Genomic DNA, 23,995 nt, shown 5'->3' on the forward strand with positions numbered 1-23,995 from the left:
GGGTTCAACTCCTCCTACCTTCTACCCAACAAAGACCGCATCAAGTATCGTTCAAATACTTTCAAAGTGAAATGTTGCTAACTTTCAGCAATATTGCTTATGTCTGATGCAAAAACGTTTTCCTCTTTTTGCTGTACCGTTTTGTTCAATGTCAAATGCCGTTTATTTGCGTTACATTTCGTATGCCGGCCTAACACGTAAGACTTGTTCTGGCACATGACTGATGGCTCTATCAATATTTACAGGTGCTTCGTCCGCGCCGACATAAGAAGTCCCGGCCTCTCAACGGGAGCATGGACCACCTAGCGGAGGCCGGCGAAACTTCAGCCTTCCCATGTCAACCACAGGTGGCGCCTCGATCGTCCACGCTTCCTCGTCGCACGAAACTGGCAGAGTTTCTAGCTGAAACTGCTGGTGAAGAAGAGAAAACTGGGGCGAAGTCAAGACGGAGACACAGATCACCTAGGAAGCGAGGAGAGAGGTTGAAACCTTCTGGAGATCTACTACGAGTGCTAGAGCCCGGTCTTCGTCAGAAGAAACCCGAACAAAGTGCGAGTCGTGATGGAGTCGCTAGTGAGCGAGTTGGTGACTCTTCGAGTCATGCCGAGTCACTAGCGCAAAGACATGTAAGGGAGAGACTCGAAGCTCGAGCAAGACACAGCTCGAGTAGAACAAGCAGTGGGTCAAGCCTGGAAAGGTCCGATACTTCGCCAGCGACATCTCTGGAACGGGGAGCAAAACTAGAGCCACCGGGACAAACGAAAGATGGCTCAGCGAAGAATCGAGAATCGATCCGTCGTGAGTCTAGTCGGCAAGATTCGAGTCGCAATAGTTCTAGTCGCCATGACTCGAGTCTTACTCAGGCAAGTGATGATCGCAGAGTCAACGGAAGAACGTCTAGTGAGTCTCCTGCAAAGCGAAAGGAGCACAAGTCGCCTAGGCGACGTCATGACGACTCGAAACTCAAGGTTGTTGACTCTAGGAAGAAGGGTCCAGAAGAAAGCCATCCGGCAACCCGACAGGCACCAAACCGTCTTGAATCGAAATGTCATGAGACGATTCATCACGAATCGAAACGTCATGAATCCAATCAGCACGAACCAAACCATGGCGACAATGCGCGAACATCTGTCAAACCTCATGTCTCTGTTCCCAGCAAAGACTACGAGAACCTCAAGATGAAATCAAGTCACTTCCCCAACGGAGAATCATCCGAACCTAGCTGTGACAGTGCCCTGAAAGTGGACGCAAAGGTAAGCGAGCCCAGACACCCACGAAGCGTTGCGACTAGTGAGATCAAGCGTAACCACAGGTACGTCAACGAAGAAAGCGTCGCGCGTTCCTCAGTTTGGAGAAAGTTGGAGGAGAGCCAAAAGAGGAGCATGTCACAACCTAGCGCAAAGTTGCGGCATGTTGAGAATCGTGAGTACTTTGATGTTTACAATGGTGAAATGGATGGCGATGTTGTCAATGGTCAGTCCAGCAAGCGGCAAAGTGAGCCAGTGTACCAAAATGTTGGTGTTTTGGTAGCTGAGGATCCTGTGCCTGTGCCAGTACCAAGACCACGAACAGCGCAAAAGGAAGAGGGCGATAGAAAGACTTCGAACTCTTCCAACAAGGTAGATGTTTTGAAGACACGCCAAAACGGAGAAGATGCCTCTCCGAGACATCATCAGGATCGCTCTTCCCCAAGACATGGGGAAAGGAACACGTCATCGCCGAAGGCCCACAAAGTAAGCGCTGATGTCATCCCAACATCTGACGTCAGACAGCTGCCGAGTGACGTCACTTCCCGTGACATCACTTCTTCTCATCAACGCAAAGACCAGAACACGGCGACAGTTCTTCAAGCGCTGGAAAGAAAGCAGATGAATAACGAAAAGGTTCTGGAGGCCATCAGTCCCACCCGACCTGAGAGACTTAGCGTGAAGAACATCTTCCACGAGCTGCCAACCCCAGCGAAGGTACCTCCCAAGTCCCTTCCGGAAGGTATAATCCCTGATCAGAGGACGACTCGCCCGCTGACTTATCATGACCTTGTGAAATCACCGCCAGCCAAGATGACAGACACCTCGCCAACGGTATCCAAGATGGCCGACGCAGCGCTGCCGACAAACAAAATGGCGGACGTCGCACCGACACAAACTTCCCAACCAGTAAGCGAATCCGCTGAAAAACGTGCGGCCTCGCCCGGGGACGCTTCTTTGCGGACATACCCAAGCCTGAGCTCGCTGAATTTGAACTTCAAGTCTCTAGCGGCCCAGCGGTTGCTCCACGGGGCCAGTGCGAACAGCATTGATACGCTGGTAGAAGTGAATATGGCAGCTGAGAGGCGACGGTCAGCTGGAGGTACGGAAACTACCCTACTGGGTATCCTGTAGGGGATTCTGTAGTTCTTTTTGTTTTTGTTAGATGGCGTATGATGTTTACGAAAGCTAAAGTTAAGTTTTTAGGTGAGAAGAAGGTATTAATTTATGTAACAGTCGTGAATTGTTCACTGATGTGATGTATCTTCGTTGCCCACGTTATCTACTGCGATTGCGTTCTTGGCCTTGCACTTCGAATTGTAATCACTCACACTATGAAACGAGATATTTTACTTCACCTTTGCACAACTTCGGTGTTGACATAGGTACTAGATTGGGAACATTTTCTGTGAACCTTTTCAGTTATTTCGAGGTTCCTCTTGTGTGTGCCAACTAGCGAACAGGTCTGTCGTGTGTAACATAAGACACAAGCTAAGGCGGATGATATTAATTTTCGCGTGTTCATTGTTCAATGTGCATGTATGCGTACGTGTTCAATGCGTTTGTCTTCCATACGACAATGTTTGTTACGTTTTTGCTAGCTATGGTCCATGGAATGTAAAGAGACGAAATGAAGGATCGATAGGTATTATAGATATGCGATGCATGCCGTTTTGAGGCTTTGCTACGTAAATTGTGATCCTAGTTTATGCTTGTATTTGCTACTGAAATTTTTCTGCTGTAATGTGAAACAATTTTGTTTTGCCAGTTATTATGGTGTTGGCACGCTTTTTAAACCAAATGTTTGCACCTTTGTACACTGAGGGGTCATGTGAATAGCTGTCCGCTGAATGTTTGTTCGTTAGCTGTGCTTGCTTGATGTTGATCACTGTTTCGCTAATGTGATTCGCAAGCTGATGTCATTTTGACGAACACATGTAAGTTATAGGCATGTGTCGTTTATTATTTTAAAACAATGAAACATCATGGATGACAAAGTCTCACACAATGTAGTCCACTGTGTGCAAATACACGTTTTGCATTCGCTAATTCATTCATGTTTATTTCTTAGGGAAGATCGTCTGCCAATCGGGTGTTTTAAAATCGTTTTACGTTTACAAGGACTTGCAGGAATTCGCTGCTGTGCCTCGTGCGTTAACCACGCTTAACCCGCGACCTGGTGGGGGGGGGGGCTATTTTTTGCACCCCCCCCCCCTCCAGACTTTTCGATATATTTCCAGAACCGCTGCGCCGATCGTCACCAAACTTTCAGTACCCTCCCGGACATCAATTTTACACATTGTGACCAAATTTTTTTTTTTCCAAAGGCTATGATAGGTTGGCCGGAAATGACGTCAGAGTGACGTCATGTTCTGCCGTTTTCGACCCAAAAAAGGGTTTTGCGGGAAGAGCTGTCAGGCCTATAGCTTTGCAAATACAGAAAAATGATAGAGAAATAAAAGCTGTAGAATTGACAGGGCTACAAAACTGCTATCTCGGATTTTTGAAATTTTTGGATTTTGACCCCCCAAAATCAAAAAATAGATTTTTTGGATATAATAGTCGGAAAATCCAAAAAAGTTTTTTGAACTTCGCAAAAACCGGAATATATGTGATAGTCCTTACTGCCTTCCATCCACATACCAAATTTGAGATTGATACCTCTTTTTTTTGGCGAAGTTATAGCGAAAAAACTGTTCAAAATTGATGACGTCAAATTTTCAAACTCAATTTTTAGCAATTCTAGACCCCGTAGCGCAAAACAAAGACCACCATTAGACTCCCCGTGACGAGCTGCATCGAATCAATACCCATTTTATGCAAAACTATCAATTTTAAAATTTGACCTTTTTTGACCTGACCTTGACCTGACCTTCACCAGAAAGTGACCTTAGCCGTACCTGATAGTCTTATAACCAACACCATTGAGTTGGAAATGAAAAATTGGCCATAAAATATGCATCACACAACCTTACTAAAGTTGGGTTCATGTGACCTGACCTGTGACCCCAGGTGACCTGACCTTTGACCTGACCTGGTATTGTCAGTGACCTCTAATAGCAACATATCTACTAGGCAACTGACGCCCTATCGCTGATTCTCGACAAAATGCGTTTTCCTCGGTGTTATAGCGCATTCCCTAGAAGACCCGTGAACGGTGAAACATTCCATCTTTGACCTGACCTGTGACGTCATCGGTGACCCCAAGGTCAATGAAATTTGATTTCTCTCAACAAATTTGACAGGCCTTTCGAACGCCGTTTAAATTTTGCGGATCCGTCCAGTAGTTTCGGAGATACGAGGGGGGGGGCAAAAAATAGCCCCGCCCCCCACCAGGTCGCGTTATAAACAGACCCCACCAGGGCGCGGGTTAAATTTCAAGTTCATAACTTTACCAGGGGCGGCTCACCAGGACGCGGGTTAACCCGCGAGTTGCTGGGGGGGGGGCGTTAAACGCCCCCACTTTTTTTCGCCGGGCCATAGCATAAAAACGGCGCGCCGCAGGCGCGCCAAATTTTGGGTACCTGTAGGGAATTGATTAAAGTTTATTGTAACAAAGTTTAAAAAAAAATAGGTCGGAAAATTTTTGAGATATCGAGGTTTTAGTGACGTCATGATTTCTGAGTTTTCGACCAAAAACGGCATATGTTCAAAAATCATATAAAATCACAGAATACCTAGACATACAGACATGCCGTAAACGCCATTAGACTGCCAATACCATGATCAATCAAATGGCCATCTTCGATTATTGATTATCGTTCCGCATTTTCCAAAATCTTGAACTGAATCTTGGCATTTTTTCGTGACTACTTCACGACCATGATACATGAATTTCTTAAATTGAACTTTTTGAGCCAAACACGTACACATATGATAAAATGAATGTCACCATCGTGTTCTACGCCCCAAATTACCTACAAAACATGTGTCACAGGCTGCGAATATCAGTTTTGATTTTCGGGGATATGTGCCTACCCGGTTGACCTGACCTTGACCCTGACCTATGCTTGACTGACCCCTATATGGAGCTGACACTCTTGTAGGCCTTATAAGATGGATTGTGCACCGTTTTGACAGAGTTTATGGCGAGAGGCGCCCATTGCGAAGTCCTGAAGTCCATGCTACTGAAAGCCCGATTTCAGGTGTTTGACCTGACCTTGACCCGACCTGTGACCTCAAAATTCAACTTTAAAGTACTCATCTGAAGCGTCTCGTCGCGCTCTTTCGTTTGCCGCCTCGTGCGTTTCGCTGCGCCTATTGGTTCTCGAGTTATCGGCTGGGGGCGTTTAACGCCCCCCCCCCCCAGCAAACGGTGGGTGGCGAAATACCCCAGCAACTGCCGGGTTAAAGTAGGAAATCCGAGGTCGACAAAAGTTCTTATCCCCTGAGACGACTTTGACTAAAAAAACAACAAATACTCTGATAAGATGCCTTACCTTTACACAGCTATCTCTTGTAGCGTGTACGGTGTCAGTGATATTCAGTCAGTTTCTCATGCCAGTTGGCAGACACATTCATCCCAAAAACACTTACTTATACTATCTCTAGCGTGTATTTAGTGTTACAATTGGAAGCACTAGATTCCAGCCCAGTATGCTCTCAAACTCTGACGTCACTTTTTTTCATACACGGTACACTGCCAGCTGCCTCAGGGTCACTCCTAAAGCCGGGTTCACACTTCACACAGCACGGTATCGAGGCCTATACCGGCCGGTGGAGCTTCATAAAGCGCGGTTCATACCCCACACGGCATGAACTTAAAGGAAGGATTACACCACACTGCTTGACCTAAAACGCGGTTCACGTCCGAACGAATTCGCATGCCCGACACTGCAAAGTGCGTTTTACAGCATACCGCATGATGACAAAAGGGCGATTTACACGCATCTTTGGTGTTAACGCGCGCCTCATATATACTGTGTGGCCGCAAAGCGCAGGGTATCCATAAAACAAACAGGAACTGGCCAACATTACAGCTGCCTAATCCACACACATTGTCTTACTCAGCTTACAGGGTATGTTAATCTGCAAATGATTAGTTTCTAACAAGTATATGTAATTCGTAATTCGCGAGGAATCGCAAATCGACACCGAGGTTTGATTCAGAATGGAAGAAATATGACTGCCATTAAACGACATAAGGGTAGTTTTTTCTATGAGAATAAGCCATGCTTTATTATAAAAATGTGAACAAGGTTGCCCGCCTTTTCTACTCAACTCTCTCACTATTCTATACATATGGCAGTGAGGCATTCTCTGATTGGTGACTAGCTCGTGACGTCACGATCCGTGTGGACCAATGACATGCGGTGGGCGTGGCTTACACACTAGGAACGACGGTATAAACTCTCTTTCACATACTATACTCTGTTCCGTTTCAAGTTTGCAGCCGAAGTGCCCTGCTGAAAGCAGTGCGTGATATCTGTATATACAGCTCTTACATTTTAAGACGCAAATTCTTGAGCGGAGGAGCGATCTGCCAAAGAAACTCCAACTGCAAGCTTGATATGGAACAGACTATAACAACACGCATAGGTAAGTGGGGGTGGGATTTGTGTGTCTTAAATTCCTATAAAACTGCACATACCTCGCGCGTACGTTCAACTGTTAAGTCATTAGTTTTAGTTGTGTGCACTGACTTCCTCAATACAGGTAAGGCGGCCGGTTTCTTGACCGCACTCGTCTAAAATTCACACACAAAGTTCATTCATAGGACGCAGTTGGAAATGTTCTACGTCCTATTTCATATGTAAAGACGGCTGTTGAACGTGTAGCTGTAAGGCACTGGCTCTTAGCTGTAAGGCGCTGTAAGGCACGGCGCCGCCGATGGCGGACCGATGGCGCTCAAATTTGGCTTCTATTAATGACATAAATGAATTCCCTACAGGTACCCAAAATTTGGCGCGCCTGCGGCGCGCCGTTTTTATGCTATGGCCCGGCGAAAAAAGTGGGGGCGTTTAACGCCCCCCCCCCCCCCCCCAGCAACTCGCGGGTTAAACCAAATGTTTGCATATTTGTACAATGAAAGGTCGTATGAAGAGTTGTCCGCTGAATATTTGTTCGTTTGCTGTGCTTGCTTGATGTTGATCACTGTTTCGCTAATGTGATTCGCAAGCTGATGTAACTTTGGCGAACACGTGTAAGTGGCATGTGTCGTCTATCAGGTATTTTAAAACAATGAAACACCAATAGCAAGGATGCCACTCTCACAATGTAGTCCACTGTGTGCAAATACACGTTTTGCATTCGCTTATTCATTCATGATTATTTCTTAGGGAAGAACGCATTTCAATTGGGTGTTTTGTAATCGTTTTACGTTTACAAGGACTTGTAGGACTTCGCTGTTGTGCTTCGTGCGTTACCCATGCTGCACAGTCAAAGTAGAAATTCCGAGGTCGACAAAAATTATTATCCCTTGAGACGACTTTGATTAAAAAACAACAACAAATACTTTTTTTTTATAAATTTAGTCCAAATGGTTGAATGGGTGGATTTGAGGAATCAGAGCCCGCACTAAGCATAGCTTGTTGTGCTGACCCTGACCCCACCACCCGATCGCGCAATTCCAGCTGTATGGCAGAATTTTGTCCGAACGTTTAACGTGCCCTCACGACTGGACACGGCCCTCTCCGCTCACTCACGTTACCTGGCTACTGTGCGGCCCCTGCCACAGACACGCACGCTATTACACGTAGGAGCTAAATGTGGCCGCCCGCACCGGGGCTTGAACCGGGCTCTCACTACCGGCTAAGCGTCGAATTCCGGTGCTTTAATCCACTCGGCCACGGAGGGAACAAAATGACACTATACTATGACAGGATGTCATACCTTTACACAGCCATCTTTTGTAGCGTGTCAGTGATATTTCAGTCAGTTTCCCATGCCAGTTGACAGACACATTCATCCCAAAAACACTTACTTATACTATCTTTAGCGTGTATTTAGTGTTACAATTGGAAGCACTAGATTCCAGCCCGGTATAAACCTTTGCTCTCAAACTGTGACGTCACTATTTTCATACACGGTACACTGCCGGCTGCCTCAGGGTCACTCCTAAAGCCGGGTTTACACTTCACACAGCACGGTATCGAGGCATATACCGGCCGGTGGAGCTTCATAAAGCGCGGTTCATACCCCACACGGCATGAACTTAAAGGAAGGATTACACCACACTGCTTGACCTAAAACGCGGTTCACGTATGAACGAATTCGCATGCCTGACACTGCAAAGTGCGTTTTACAGCATACCGCTTGATGACAAAAGGGCGATTTACACGCATCTTTGGTGTTAAAGCGCGCCTCATATATACTGTGTGGCCGCAAAGCGCAGGGTAGGTAATCCATAAAACAAACAGGAACTGGCCAACATTACAGCTGCCTAATCCACACACATTGTCTTACTCAGCTTACAGGGTATGTTAATCTGCAAATGATTAGTTTCTAACAAGTATATGTAATTCGTAATTCGCGAGGAATCGCAAATCGACACCGAGGTTTGATTCAGAATGGAAGAAATATGACTGCCATTAAACGACATAAGGGTAGTTTTTTTTTTCTATGAGAATAAGCCATGCTTTATTATAAAAATGTGAACAAGGTTGCCCGCCTTTTCTACTCAACTCTCTCACTATTCTATACATATGGCAGTGAGGCATTCTCTGATTGGTGACTAGCTCGTGACGTCACGATCCGTGTGGACCAATGACAAGCGGTGGGCGTGGCTTACACACTAGGAACGACGGTATAAACTCTCTTTCACATACTAACAACACGCATAGGTAAGTGGGGGGTGGGATTTGCGTGTCTTAAATTCCTATAAAACTGCACATACCTCGCGCGCACGTTCAAGTGTTAAGTCATTAGTTTTAGTTGTGTGCACTGACTTCCTCAATACAGGTAAGGCGGCCGGTTTCTTGACCGCACTCGTCTAAAATTTACACACAAAGTTCATTCATAGGACGCAGTTGAAAATGTTTTACGCCCTATTTCATATGTAAAGACGGCTGTTGAACGTGTAGCTGTAAGGCACTGGTCTTCAAACTGAACTGCTCCGTCATCTGAAACAAAATAGACGTCCTGTTAGGATAGGCTACAAATTATTACGACATTGTATCACAGGAAAAGAATACAATATAAGTGTCTCTAACTAGCATATGGATTGAAAAATATGAATGGTTTCTCCAGAAATTTACTTGGTGATAACCTGGACAACACAGGAGCTGTAATGCATAATGCATTTTGCTCACGAAGATAAATTACAGTTTTGCTTGTGGAGTCAAGACAACTAACCATCAGGTCACATTTTATTGTCACCTCAGACAAGGCATAAATAATTAGCTCAGAGAACTCACCGCCAGTTCAGGTTCACTGCACTCTCTGCACGTAGTTTCCGGGGAAGGTGCCGAACATGGCCGATCGGCCGTTTGTTCCGACGTACCTGTAATGACACCAAAGGATTCGGTGAATGAAGGTACGACAATTAATGAGCAACTGAAATATACGAGACTTATCTTGCAATACGCGACGGTCAAAGTACATTCAAATGAAACACCATATTCAGGTCTTGACTTCATTCATAGAAACTGCTGCAAGTTGTCTACATTGTTCGGGCATACCCCTGAGCAACATGGTAAATGACGAGAAGAGAGAATAACAATGATCATTATCGACGCTGAACAACGGAGTGACGCGATGTAAAATGGTTTTTTTTCAGTTTTCACGATGTAAAATGCGTCACTGTAGGTATACAATTTATCAGTTTCATACAAAGTAGCCATTTCCAACAATCGCATCAGCAATAAACGCTAAAAATCGTCAAAATCGTGCCGTACCATCCGTCCTCGCATTTCTCGATGACATACACGACATCCCCTTCGGTCAGAGCCAGTTCGTCGTCGTTCTGGGGCTGGTAGCTGTACAGGGCCTTGTACCTGTCCGCAGAAAGGAGAGATGGAGTTAGGTTACAGCACTTGACAAAGGAGATTTTAGCATGGAGGAATGGGTACCTCATGATTTGACGGATAAATCGGGACAGGGCAAAACGGGAAAGGGCAAAGGATGCAAACGGGTAAGTTAATGTACATAGTATTTGTTACTAGTTGAAAATGCAAAAAAAGCGTAAGAGAGAAACGCTTCACGGCAAACAAGCACAATCGGAGCACAAAAGGCATGCTGTTTTTTACAAGAAGTGATTCATTGAAATAGCCAACAGTGAAATTTGATGATTTTTTATGGATCTGTCTCATCAGTTAAGCGGTCATTGAGCTATGCTTCCTGGAAACGCATATGACTAAAGAACCATAAAAATGAGCTGTGTCGATATACTGAAGACACATCCCAGCACCAGTAAAATCGCAACTAAAGATTCTTTTCCAAAAACGTACGGTACGGCTTCCTGTTGGGTGGTGTCTACGTGCAGTTGGTTCTGCAGTCCGCCGCCAGGGGCAGATGTGGCGCCACCGGTCATACCCCCACCGGGAGACTTCGCGCTGCTCTCTGTAGAAGATGGGAGAAACGTTATTCAAGCTTGGTCATTAAAGGTAGTGTGCCACCTTTGAAAGATTTCCCATTTTATTTTTCCTAGGATAAGAAGCTTCTCTTTTTACCTAATATCGCAAAAAATCAAAAATGGGCCTTAAAAAGAGCCTTTTTCGCCTAAAAGTTTATCGGTTTTTCGATATGTATAACAACTGTAGTGGGCTGACCTGCAAACAGGCGTCGGCAACAATCGCGAATGCGGCGCACATGTGACAATAAGCAAAGGTCATTATAGAGTTACGACGTACGGGAATGAGTTATCAGCTGTCTAATCGTAGACAACACAATGTCGAGCCTTAACCCGCGCCGTGCTGGGGGGGGGGGCGTTTTTACGCCCCCCCCTCAGGTTTTTCGCGAATATCTCAAAATGCGCGCCGCCGTTTTTGGTACACGTGTTCCTACATCATTTCCGCACATGTTGTGAAAATTTCAGACCTAGGCCGTTCAAGGTCAGGTCACCAGGTCACGTCAAGTGACCTTACCTCAGAAAAAGTTCAAAGGCTCGCTATAGCTACACCGACTGAACGATCACTTTGAAACTTTCAGCGATTGATATGAGTAACAGTATGTATAAAATGTATATCTCGGATTTTTGATATCTGTGACCTAAGGTCAGGTCAATTTTGCGACCTCTCCATTATAAGTCAATGGGAGAAAATTGAAATGCGCCTCTTTTGGACGAATATCGTTCAAAACGCTCTCAAACATCGGTTCATAGGTAAACATGACACACTGAATAGGAAAAATGCACCTGTGACCCCTCTGTGTGCCCCTGAGGTCATCTCAGGTCATGAACGGTCGCCAGCAGTTTTTTGGCTATAACTTTTGATAGAGACGTGCTAGAGCGGTGAAAACACGTCAGATGTGTTCAGCTCGACGATACGGATCGACTGATATGCAACATGACCCTTTTCGGTCAGGTCATGACCTTGACCTGAGGTCAAATTTTTAAAATGACCTTTCAAGGTCAACAAATAGTTCATTCGACGCGTCTCGACGAGAGGAACACGATGCTGGCAAAAGTAATGTCATGGCGCTTATGAGTCAAAAGTTATTGACGAAAAAACGTTTTTCGTAAAAACGGCTATTTTTGGAGTTTTTGCCCTCTAGAGGCTAAACCGTTGACCTGAGGTCAAATCTGAGAACATTACTCAGAAAGGTCTGTAAAAGGGCTATCGAATGCGCTTTTCCGCGGCGCTGTAGCTCTATCGGTTCCCGAGATAGCCGTTGGCAGTTTCCAAAATGTTGAAATAGTCAACATTTTACCTTTGGTGACCTCTGGTGACCTGACCTTTGACCTGACCCAAAAAATGACCGAAGTGTTTTCGTCCTTATTTTTGACGCTCTTTCGATTGCCGCTTACCGCGTGTCGCTACGTGGCCCAGGAGCCGAGTTAGACGGGGGGGCGTGAAAACGCCCCCCCCCCCCCCAGCACTCGGCGGAAAGTTCAGGCCACCAGCACGGCGCGGGTTAACCCGCGCCCCGCTGGGGGGGGCAAAATCTGCCCCCCCTCCCGTTTTTCGCCAATAACTTCTAAACGCGTTACGCCAGCGACGTCAAACTTTCAGTACCTTATCATACATCAATTTGACACGTTCCCTGAAAATTTGAGCGAAATCCGTCGGAAAATTTTTGAGAAATTGACGTTTTAGTGACGTCATGTTCGCCATTTTCGCCTCAAAAACGGCAAAATTTCAAACGCCGCTAACTTCTTCATTTTTAAAGGAATCAAGACGTAACAAAAAAGGTTATACGTGATTCTACTTTGTCTATCAAATGGCTATCTCGGTTTTTTGAAAATTTTGGATTTTGGCCAATTTTTTTTCCAAAAAACTGACTTTTTTGGGAAAATATTTATAAAATCCAAAAATTTTGAGTTTATCGAAAAAACCGGAATATATGTCAAAGAAGTGGTCTATGTGCACCTACATACCAATTTTGAGAAGAATCGGTTCAAAAATGTGGGAGTTATTCAAAATTTTATGACGTCACGACACACAATTTTTTTTGAAAAATGAATTTTTTGGAAGTTCTAGACCTCGTACGGAAACAAAAATAGCACCATTCGATTCGCCGTGAAAAACTGCATCGGATAGACACCTTTTTAGGCCTTAACAACCAACTTCAAAATTTGACCTCACTTGACCTGACCTTGACCTGACCTCGACCTGAAATTCATCCAGAGGTGGTCCATATCACTTATTGAGTGTGCCTATTGAATTCCATGAGTAAAATGACCCATAAAACATGTGTCGCACACGCCCTTTTCTATATTTTGTTTTTGGTGACCTGACCTGACCTGACCTGACCTTGACCTCAGTGGCGGATCTACGTTGGGGCAAAATGGGCAATTGCCCCCCCTAAACGGAAAACCTCTGGGCAAACATATCTTTTTGCCCCCCCTAAAAAAACTACAACTTGGATACTAAAAATATGGTGTTTGAAAAGAAAATGTGAAATAAATGGAGGAAATAAATGGTGTCGGTGAGGATTAGTGATGAGTTCGGTGGGGATTAGTGATGGGTAAACAATGTGGCAGTCAGACGCTGTGAAATGTGAAGTAAAGCTGCGCTGGTGGTAGCTGTAACATGGCAGGCGACATGGGTGTCGATTTGTATACCTTTGGGGGTGCTGCAGCACCCCCAATGCTCAAATGAGCACCCCCAATGGTTTTCCGGGCACCCCCGAATGTTCCAGTTAGCACCCCCAATGATTTTGTCCCTCAATAACTCCCACTAACTCTGCTTGAAGAAAATAATTGGTTCTGCAGTCTTTCACTACTAAAACTATTACACAACTTGCAATGCATGAAATAAAGATGTTAAGAAAAGAAAAGTTAGTTTTAAGAAGAAGGGCGAAAAAACGGTAAGTTGCAAAGACACTGGTGTGGGTCCGTCGTACACGGGTGTCGGACCCTTAGAGCTGCTGGCGCGTACCCTTTACAAGCCGGCAGGGGGCTCCAGAGACCGGCGATGGGCCCTCAGAGGCCGACAAAGGGCCATCAAAGGCCGGTGGTACCTTAAGAAACCCTGTGGGGTCGTCTTTAGAGACCGGCACGGACTCAGCGCCGATGGGGCCCTCAGAGTAGCCGGTGTGGGGCCTTCAAATGTCACCGGTGGGTGGCCGTCACGGCGTCACATGCGCAATTGTGGGGCCTTTAGAAGCTACGATGTTGGGCCCCCAGAGCCGCCGATATAGGGCCTTAAGAGGCACTAGTGTGGGGCCCTCAGATATGGCAATGTGGGGCCCTCGGAGCCGCCGGTGTGGAGGGTTCACAGTCGCCGGTGACGGCCCTCACAGGCGCCGTTGTGGGGGCTCTCAGAGACACTGGTTTAGGGCCATCACAGGCGCGCGTGGGGCCCTCAGAACTGCTGTTACGGAACGGACCCTTCATAGGCCGACAAGAAGATATTAAGAGGTCACCGGTGCCTTCAGGAGCCTTGTGGGGTTCTCAGAAACTGGTATGGTGCGCTCAGACGCCGCTGGGATCCTCCGAGTCACCTGTGTGGGATCGTCAGGGTCGCTGGTAACTGACAAGGGCCCTCAGAACCGCCCATGTAGGGTTTTTAAAGCCATTGGTGTAGGGCCTCAGAGCTAGGGGTGTGTGGCCCTTAGAGACGCCGGTGTGGCGCTCAGGGGCGCCGGTGAGGGCCCTCACAGTCGCCGCCTCAGAGAAATGGGTGTAGGCCGTGGGGCCATTATAGGCGGGTGTGCAGCTCCTACATAGAGCTGGCCCCCTATAGGCCGGTTAGGACCCCCAGAGGCCGGCAAGTGGGCCTCAGAGGCTGGCTTAGGGCCCTTATGGAGATCTTAGGCTGGGGGGATCCATGTGATCGCAAGGCACCTCGCAGTTGCGATCAAACGTAAGTTGAATCGGAACAGATATTGGAGGGATCCATCACATTTTGAGGTCGGACATTCGCGACCGCGATACTAGGCAGAATAACAATCTGCAGGTACCTATGTCCTGTACAGAAATGGGCCGGAGACGTTTTTGTAGTCGCGCACCCCGACAATATAATGCTCTGCCTCATGATCTGACACTACTGCCAATACCAACGTTTGCTAGCAAGTTAGTGAGCCATATATGTGACCCACCTGTACAGACATAATCTAAATACCTGCGTTCTTGATGACATGTATGTTAGTGTACTTGAATGTGGCTGTGAACATCTCGAACAACCATCCCATTGTATATGTTACATACAACGTGCAACCTGCAATTTAATTGTAAGCAATTATTATTATCATTTTTCGTTATGTTGATTAAGGCTGCGGCATTTGTGTTGTGCTCACTATGTATGATGTGATGACGCCACTGTTTTTCGCTGTTACCGATCCTTTTGGAACTGTAATAGCCCCAAGTCGATTGGGGAAAGTTCCGAAACTATGTGAATACAATACAATGTGAATACATCGTAGGCTAAGTAGATACGCAAGTTGTATCGCAAATGGTGAAGATACGAACTAACTTTACGAATCTTCTCGGTCGATCGGAAGGCCGATCGTAGCGAAGCTTTACCTCTTTCTCAAGAGAAAAATATAAGAAATTTTCAAAATTTTCACAAAACCGAAATATATGTTAAACAAATATGGTTGATGAACACGTGTGCAAAATTTGAAGTCGATTTCTTCAAAAATGGCTGCGCTAGAGCGTTTTAAATTTACACGTTGAAAACGGTCACTTTCATGTCATTTTTGTAATTATTTTTTTCAATTTTGAAATTTAAAAAGTGTTTTTGGCAATTTTTCGCGTTAATTGCGAAAATCTGACCAAAACATGTATCGCACCATCAATGATCCGATACGCCATCAGAGGCCGCGCCGTGGACAGGTGGGCGCGGCGATACCTAGGCCGCGTGGGGGTTACACTGGTGTTCGGGAAGGGCCTATGTCAACGCGAGGCAGGCCGCGGGGGAGCCGGTTGCGGCGCCGGTCCGTATTTGTCGGCGCCTAGCAGTGCAGCGGTGCGTTTATGGCGGAGGGAGGGGAAGCGGTGTAGTGTCGGCAAGGCCGCACACAGGAGAGGACACACGGGCCTCCCCCCCCCCATTCGAGTTGGGGCCCCTAATCTTTAGACCGCCGAAGACCATGTAAAATCAACTGAAATAATGATTTGTAGCGCAGCCAGGGGTATTGTGGTGAAATTTCAATGGCCCTCAAAAGACCTCAAAGGGCCCACAGATGGGGTCACCGGGTCCTCAGATGGTCTCGAAGGGCCCTCGGTTAGCGTCAAATGGCCCTCATCTGGTGTCAAAGGGCCCTCAGATGGGCAAATGAAGGGCCACAAGATGGCCTCAAAGGGCCCTCAGATGGGTTCAAAGGGCTCTCAGCCAACGTTAAACCTACCTCAGAAGACCTTAAAGGGCCTCAAAGGGCCCTAAACCTGCGTCAGAGGGCCTTGAGCTCGCGTCAAACGACCCTCCTCCGAAGGCCTTAAAGAGTCCTTAGCTTGTGTCAGAGGGCCCCCAGCTGGTGTCAGTGAGCCCTCCTCAGCTGGCGCCAAAAGTCCATCTGAAGGCCTCAAACGGTCGTCAGCTGGAGTACAACGGTCCTCAGATGCCGTCACGCGGCCCTCAAAAGCCTCAAGGAGCCCTTATAAGGTCTCAAAGGGCCCTCATTTGGCCTCAAAAGGCCCTCCGCTAGCGTTAACCGGACTTCAGAAGGCCTTAAAGGGCCCTTATCTGGTGTCAGAGGGCCCCCAGCTAGTGTCAGAGGGCCCCCGGCCCTCAGTTGGCGCAAAATGGCCATCAGAAGGCCTCAAACGGTCCGTAACTGGAGTCCAACCGCAACGGTCCTCAGGTGGCGTCAAGCGGCCCTCAAAAAGCCTCAAAGGCCGCTTAGAAGGCAGCAAAGGGCCCTCATATGACCCCAAAGGGTCCTCTGCTGGCGTCAAACGGACCTCAGAAGGTCTCAAAGGGCGTCAAAGGGCCCTGAGCTCGTGTCAAATATAAAAGCGCCCTTAGCTGGTGTCAGGAGGCCCCCAGTTGGTGTCAGCGTGCCCTCAGCTGGTGTCAGAGAGCCCTCAGTTGGCATCTACTGGCCATCAGAAGGCCCCAAACGGTCCTCAGATGGCGTCCAACGGTCCTCAGCTGACGTTAAGAGGCCCTCAAAAAGGCCTCAAAGACCCCTCGGCTGCTGAAGAGGCCCTTAGCCTCAAAGGAAACCCAAGAGACGTTAAACGGCCCTAAAAAGGCTTGAAAGGGCCCTCTGCTGGTGGCAAAGGGCTCGCATATGACATCAATAACAGCTTTGTCAAAAACGGACCTGAGAGACCTTGCCGGACGCCGGTCCCTGGTTATAAGGGACTCCTGTCTCTTGCAGTAACCTGAGTGGCCCACGTTTACTGAGGGGCCCCTGGTTATTGAAGGAGTCCCTGGTTACTGGAAGGACCCCTGGTTATCAGAGGGTTCCCTGGTCACCTGGTGGGTCCCTGATCAATTGAAACCTCCCGATCATCTGAGCGCCCTCTGATTGCCTTGGTCTTGTCGTTGGCGTACAGTTTAAAGTCGTCGGCCCACTGCGGCCTCCTCTTTCTCAACAAGTCCCTCTATTTCTTCTGCAGCGAGGGCGATTTCGTCAAAATACTCCTCCATCGCGAAGCCTCGTGCGCAGACGCAGTCTTCGGGGCGCTCGCTGCGCCAACTCTTGACGCCAACTGACGGCCTCCAAATGGAACAGATGCACTGAAAGAAAAAATGACACCCTGTACGGGGTATTGACGGTCATGTCAAAAATAACACCCGAGTGGGGTGTTTTGAGGGGAGTCGCTGAGCTATTATAAATGGGGTGTTTGGCGTACACCCCAGGAGGGTTTCGACGCATAGTGGGGAGTCGCAGCCGCTAAAGGGGGGTCAGCGCCGGCCCACATGGGGTTCCGTTAGACTGCAGGTGACACCCCTCAAATATCAGCCGAGCACCCCTTTTTGGTCCCTAAGCACCCGACAGGGTGTCAAACTCCCAAATTAGGGTGAAGAATATAGCACCTCAACTCCCCTATTTTTCTGATATAACTCCCCATATTGTTCCTGACCCCCACGCGGGGAACCGCGCGCCTTCAGCAGGGAATCTCTCAGAGAAGTTTCACTCCCCTATACTTCCGAAAAACTCCCGGCGAGGATTAAATGTCCTTCGGAACGAGAATCTCAGACTATATTTATAACCGGGTGAGGAGTTACTCTTTCCGTTCTCGGCCTTGCGGCGCCCTGTAGTGTGCACGACCAACGTATGACACGGTAATCAGTCTAGATATCATCATGATATAGTTGGCCACTCTACGCTATGCACGCTTTTGCCTTAGCTCCAAACATGCACCAGCCATTCGTGAAAAACAGGTCCCGATTTTACCAACTTTAGTTTGCGCCATCTATCGGTAGGATTTGAAGCTGAAAACACGGGGTGTCACTCCAGGATAATGACACCCCAGAGGGGTTTCAACGGGGGTGTCTCAGCGACACTCCAATTTTTTGGCCTGCAATTTTTGGGGAGTTCGCTAGCCGAACCTCTCCCAAGGGGATCATGTACATTTTTGCGGCGTCAAAAGGTAATGGGGCTCCCGTGTCGGGTGTCACAACACCCATGACATCCTAAAATCATGAAAACGGAGCCTAATTTAGGAGTATTTTGGAGTATGTGGTGTCAGATTGTAAGAAATGGGGTTCCCCGATTTTTTTCAGTGTGGACTCCGAAACGAACGTGGGAATGCCGACACATGATCCCTCCAAATTTACAGAGGAGGAGATGTCCCTGACAGCCCATTTGCAATAGGGGTCACTTTTACACTATAGACGTAGGTATGGGGAATTCGACCTTATCGACATGGTACTACGAGGTCAGCTGATCTGCTTGGCATTTAAATCGTAGTAAAACTGGCATTTAAACGCTGCGAAACAACTTACGTACAACGTAGCTCCGATTTGCCGCTCTTTCTTTTTCATCCCTCCGATTTTCTTCCGATCAAGAGAAGTTTCGTACCGAGAGAAGTTTCGCAGCCACGTCCGATATAACTTACGATAGCACGGATCCCCCCAGCCTATGTTGGTACTTGTGGGCCCATGAGGTGTTCTTACGAGCCCTGTGGGGCCCTACTTAGTCCAAATATGGCCAACGTGGACCCTCAGCGGCCAATTGGCGCCGCAGGGCCCCTCAGGCCCGAATAACCCGAGGGGCCCCTGAACCTGATGGGGGGGGGGGGGCATGTGCCTCACGGGCCCACCTGGCTACGCCACTGACTGGAAAATCGTAAACCCATAAATATCGAAATGCGATCACCTGTCATTATCAGAGATTATTGTGATCGTCTGATTACCGCCAGAGCTTCGTAGCTACCGTTCCCTCCGCGCAATATCCGCTCCTGCGGACCGCAGGGGCTGCTGCACCGGTGCTAATCGCCGTCATCGGTTACTGTCGCCTTATTACCGAGGTGCCGGGGCTGCAACCAGCTGCCGGCAAATGTACGACTTTTTTTCGAAAACATATTTATGTAATAAGGTAGCCAAGTACCTACCAGGACGAGCAGAATGATGCTGAAGAACGTTCAATCTTTGTCCATAGCGCCGGTGAGCTATTCTCTAACTATCTCCCGGAGTCAGGGTGGCTGCAAATTTTTTTTTGCGCTGCCCTGGCTTGGCCGGACTGACAAAAATGTAAAAAATCAAAAAAAAATCCCGAAATCCGAGGAGAAAAGTAGGGGTAGCTCTTTTTTTTTTTGTTCCTAAGACTGGACGTTTGAAATTCTCGCCGACTTGCCTGGCGGCGCAATGTTTGCCCCCCCTAAACTCAAATCCTAGATCCGCCACTGCTTGACCTTGACCTTTGAATGACATTGTGTGCAACGAATATTGTCTTGGTAGTCTAAGAACACGTTTTGGGCAATCAGTCTCAGTCCATTCTTCGGCAACTACGGTGCAAGGCCGATACTGTAGAAACTTGCATTTTGTACCCTTGACCTGACCTTGACCTGACCTCTGACCTACTTAAGCAAAAAAATTTGGGCTCTTAAGATTCGCCTTGTTGAGAGCTTTCGATTGCCGTTTTCCCCGTCTTTCTACGACCATCGGTTCGGAAGTTAGACAGGGGGGGCAGAATCTGCCCCCCCCCCCCAGCAGGGCGCGTATGGCTGAATAGCCCAGCGGGGCGCGGGTTAAACTGTAAGCCTGTATTGGTATTGTTTCTTTTATTTGGCTGTCGAACATTATTTATGGTTTGAAATATGATTTTATGTAAAATAATTGATATGAAAAAACCGTCTCTTAAGTTATGACCCCATTTCACCACACGCAAGTGGCAGAAATGACAATGATCAGCTGACGCATTTTTCTTGGCCGAAGTCAGAGCGCGCGGCCCGACGCACCACCACCGCACCACAAAGGTATGAGCAGAAGCCGCGCCCAAAGCCAGGGCCCCGGTAACGTGAGGTAGCCGAGTCGGGGCAGCGTGCGCTGACCCAAGCCGGGGCCGCAGCTTTGGGCGCGGTCTACCGCATCCCCGCGGGCAGCCCCGGGCTATCACATGACACCGGGAGGACGCGCGGCCCCGGCTTGGGTCAGCGCACGCTGCCCCGACTCGGCTACCTCACGTTACCGGGGCCCTGGCTTTGGGCGCGGTCTACCGCACCACCTAACAGGCGTGTTCGAAACCGCAGGAGATGATGATGAACGGGTTTATCGAAACTTGATTGTATGAGCATATCGGTAATAGCGATTTCAGTGTGTGCATTTATTGTTCATAGTGGTGTAAAATGTGGTTGGGGTACGACCGACAACCCGTCGGGGCGAATTTTGCACCATGGGGTACTCAAAATTTGAAGAATTTAAGACGTTTCCATGGGTTTTGAAGGTATGGATAAGTTCTAAAAATCCGGTTCTCCTTATCTGGGCCATTAACTCCATACGGTCTAGGAAAGCTGGCACACTACCTTTAAAACTGTTGAACGTTTGCCTGTGAATCCCTCGTTTTTCTTCCTCATGTCTAACTCAGTTGCCAATGACCAAACAATCAAAAGCATGATGCAATGTACATTGTACAATGGTAGGTATGAGTAAAATAACGAATAAATGGCCTAACAAATAAAGGAAAATGAATGCCTGGCTAAATGAATGGATGAATACCTGAATAGATAAATGAAAGAGTGAGTGGATGAATAAATGGATGAATTACTGAATGAATGAATGAATGAATGAATGAATGCATGAATGCATGAATGCATGAATGAATGAATGAATGAATGAATGAATGAATGAATGAATGAATGAATGAATGAATGAATGTATGAATGAATGACTGTATGAATGAATGGGTAAATAAATGAATTGCTAAATTAAAGAGTGAAAGGATTAATGAATAAATGAATAGTTGAATGAATGAATGAATGAATGGCTGCCCAAATGGATAAATGAATCAGCGAGGGACGTGAAGAAAGAAAGTGTCATTCTTTCTCACTAACCCTTACTCCCCCCCACCCCCCACCCCCACCCCCACCCCACCCCACCCCCATACACACACATAGCCCATTCCATCTCCTCCAATTTCCCCCTATTCCCCCGGTAAATCTCACCGATTCTCTCTGGCAGCGGCCGACCCAGCACCTCGACATAAGTAGTGGGGAAGATACCGGTACGGTTCCCCAGTCGGCCCTCGTACCAGTTGGAGTCCACACGGCGGAGAAGGGTCACCAGGTCACCTGCGGGGGGCACAGGGCAACCGGAGGTCAAAGAGAAGCGTCGACCTCATGGAGAAAAGCAAAAGGGTCGCGAGGTCACCTTAGGTCCCGAGGTCACCAGATCACCTGAGAGGTAGCAGGGCGTCAGACGGAGGTCAAAAAGTAGTATCGACCAAATAGAGATGAGTAGAAAGGTCACCTGAGGGGAGGGCTCGATATCAGCGAGGTCAAATTGGAGTGCAAACTTCAGAAGGAATGTCTGAGAAGAGTCTGAAAATCGTCTGACGACTTATGTAGAGGGCAGGGATGTCAAAATGAAATATATCATTGTTTGATTTGAGTGACGGTGTATGTTTTCTTGGTTGGTGATCGCCTAGTTTCAAATTCGAAAAATTTCAAAGCATCATAACTTGTTCATTGTCTCATAAACACCTCTCATCCGTTCTTTCTCTTCTCATCTCTTTACCTTCCTCTTTTCCTTTTCCTTTCTTCCCTTTCTCTTTTCCTCTTGCCATTTTCATACATTTTCATACTCCATCCATCCCCACTCTCCCTCTCCCTCTCCCCCTCCCTCCCTCCCCCTCTCACCTTTTTTCAGTGACAGCTCCACGGGCGTCTGTGCCGTGAACGAGTAGCGGGCCCGGGCCTGTCCCTCGGCACCCAGTTTGGGCCGACCGCCACGCTGAGAGTCGAGCGGCACTACCTGGCGAGGCGTGAGAAGCGTGTTAGTTTCATCATTTATTGTATCGTATGCTGTATTTTTATGTAAGTGTTTCCTTACAACGCAAAACTCGTAACATTGTGCCTTGCTTATCTTTTATGTTACCCTTCTCACCCGTGTTCCATCCGATTTATCCTTAGCTCCTCCCCACCTGTACATACATTGTACATAGTTGACGGAGAAGATGGCAATCCGTCCGTTCAACACTCCTCCCCCTCAGTCTCTCAATCTCAGTCTTTCAGATTTTGTGTCTTGTTTTGTTTTTCGTTAAATCTCATGCAACCGTACCCGGTGTGCCGTTTCAGAAAACCAGTAAATACAAAATAGCGTGTACAGAACTGCGTGTTGGAGAACGCCCCTGTGTCCCATCTCTAAATCTTCCCACCTGAACATAGTTGACCGGGAAGATGCCAATTCGTCCGTTCAGCTCTCCTTCCAACCAGTTCCTGTCCACTTGACGACGGATGAAGATGATGTCGCCCTTGTTGAAACACAACTCTCTGTGAGAAAAGAGAATGAGAAAAAGAGGTCTTTTGTGACAGCGGTTAAAGTAATTACAATTCAATGTCATTACATGATGATTTTAGATATAGCAAGCAGATTACGATAAAAACTGTTCAATTGTGAAGTGAATTCGATCACTATTTCGAAACATTTGTTGACAGCCACCAAGCTGTCTCACCAGCGTTTCGTCCGAGCAGTGAGAGCCCATGTTTTGACCTTGTGAGACCGTCCGTGCGTATGGGTCGTGGGATATCACTACCGCCCAAGTGTTATTCTTATTAGTTGAGACACGTCATTACTACTATCAGTACCCATTTGTAAGAGTGAGTCGGTTTATTCCGTCACCCACCTGTTGTTGATGGGTTTGAAGCCGTGCAGCGCGCGGGCCGCCAGTCTGGCCTCGCCTCCGCGGCTGCTGCGTATGGTGACGTCATCGAACAGATTGTCATAGCGGTTCAGAGGGATCGGCGACTTCTGAGACGGCCTGCGGGGGAATAGAGGGTCAGGTCAGGTCAGGTCTGGTCTGGTCTGGTCAGGTCAGGTCAGGCCAGATCAGGTCAGGTCAGGTCAGGTCAGGTCAGGTTAGGTCAGGTCTGTGGGTTTCAACAAGAGCTGGTCTTATGCAAGATCGTCCCGGTGGAACCGGTTTGCCCCGTTTGGACAGTCCGGTCGCCTCCCAAACGGTCACCCCAGAGAAGAGTTACGGGTCCTGGTGTGGACCCAGCCTCATCCACCGGTTGTCAGGTGGGCGACCGCCAGCCCTGAAAGGGAGCATGAGGGGGAACGCGGATTGTTTTGTCCTGAGAATGGCGAGGACGGATGTCGCAAATATTTTCCGTTCCATCCATTCTGTCTTTACATTCATTGCCGCCTATTGCTCGCCCCTCCCCTCCCCCCTCTAGTGACACTTGGTACTGAAAGCGGGGCGGGGGCGGAGCTTGTCGGCCGGCCGCCAGCTGATTGGCTAGCCGAACGCTCTGACGCCAGAGGTCAGGTCGCCAGCTGATTGGCTGAGAGAGCGGCCTGTCGCCCAGAGCGATAAGGTCATGGCCTCTGCCATGCGACGGCGGACTCTTTCGAGCAGGATTGGTAGAGCGAGTGCGCGTGATATGTGTGAGAGGTGTGAAACGTACTGAAGTGCTGAGTGTGCCGACGCGAGAGTGAGCTAAGGAATTCCAAGTGAGAGGACTGTGAACTCCAAACGAACTGTATTTCAGATGTGGCTCTAATTCAATCCATACTTTTTATGCTTTATATAATTATATGATTCAGCTTATAAGAGAAACGAGCGTTGACACATAATTTCTGGTTCTATATTGAAGA

The 23,995-nt window shown here is 47.7% G+C and overlaps 2 protein-coding genes across 26 annotated transcripts in view; one reads left to right on the top strand and one right to left on the bottom strand.

The window, feature by feature from the left end:
- LOC122367620 (filaggrin-like) overlaps positions 1-3,296 on the top strand; it is a 92,393-nt gene extending 89,097 nt beyond the window's left edge. Inside the window, exon 9 of the mRNA XM_043340894.1 lies at positions 246-3,296. Coding sequence (XP_043196829.1) covers positions 246-2,381 — 2,136 coding nt within the window. The 3' untranslated portion in view covers positions 2,382-3,296. The remainder of the gene's footprint in view (positions 1-245) is intronic.
- A 4,873-nt stretch (positions 3,297-8,169) lies between these two features.
- Positions 8,170-23,995, bottom strand: part of LOC122367622 — a 100,798-nt gene continuing 84,972 nt past the window's right edge. For all 25 annotated transcript variants that reach the window (XM_043340897.1, XM_043340898.1, XM_043340900.1 and 22 more), the window contains 8 exons: positions 23,022-23,156; positions 22,554-22,668; positions 22,036-22,150; positions 21,343-21,468; positions 10,634-10,745; positions 10,082-10,180; positions 9,602-9,687; positions 8,170-9,307 (listed from right to left, as the gene is read on the bottom strand). In XM_043340897.1, coding sequence (XP_043196832.1) covers positions 9,615-9,687; positions 10,082-10,180; positions 10,634-10,745; positions 21,343-21,468; positions 22,036-22,150; positions 22,554-22,668; positions 23,022-23,156 — 775 coding nt within the window. In that variant the 3' untranslated portion in view covers positions 8,170-9,307; positions 9,602-9,614. The remainder of the gene's footprint in view (positions 9,308-9,601; positions 9,688-10,081; positions 10,181-10,633; positions 10,746-21,342; positions 21,469-22,035; positions 22,151-22,553; positions 22,669-23,021; positions 23,157-23,995) is intronic.

The sequence above is a fragment of the Amphibalanus amphitrite genome, unplaced genomic scaffold (genome assembly GCF_019059575.1).
Source record: "Amphibalanus amphitrite isolate SeventyFive unplaced genomic scaffold, NRLGWU_Aamphi_draft 000883F_arrow, whole genome shotgun sequence".
In the NCBI taxonomy this organism is placed as follows: Eukaryota; Metazoa; Arthropoda; class Thecostraca; order Balanomorpha; family Balanidae; genus Amphibalanus; species Amphibalanus amphitrite.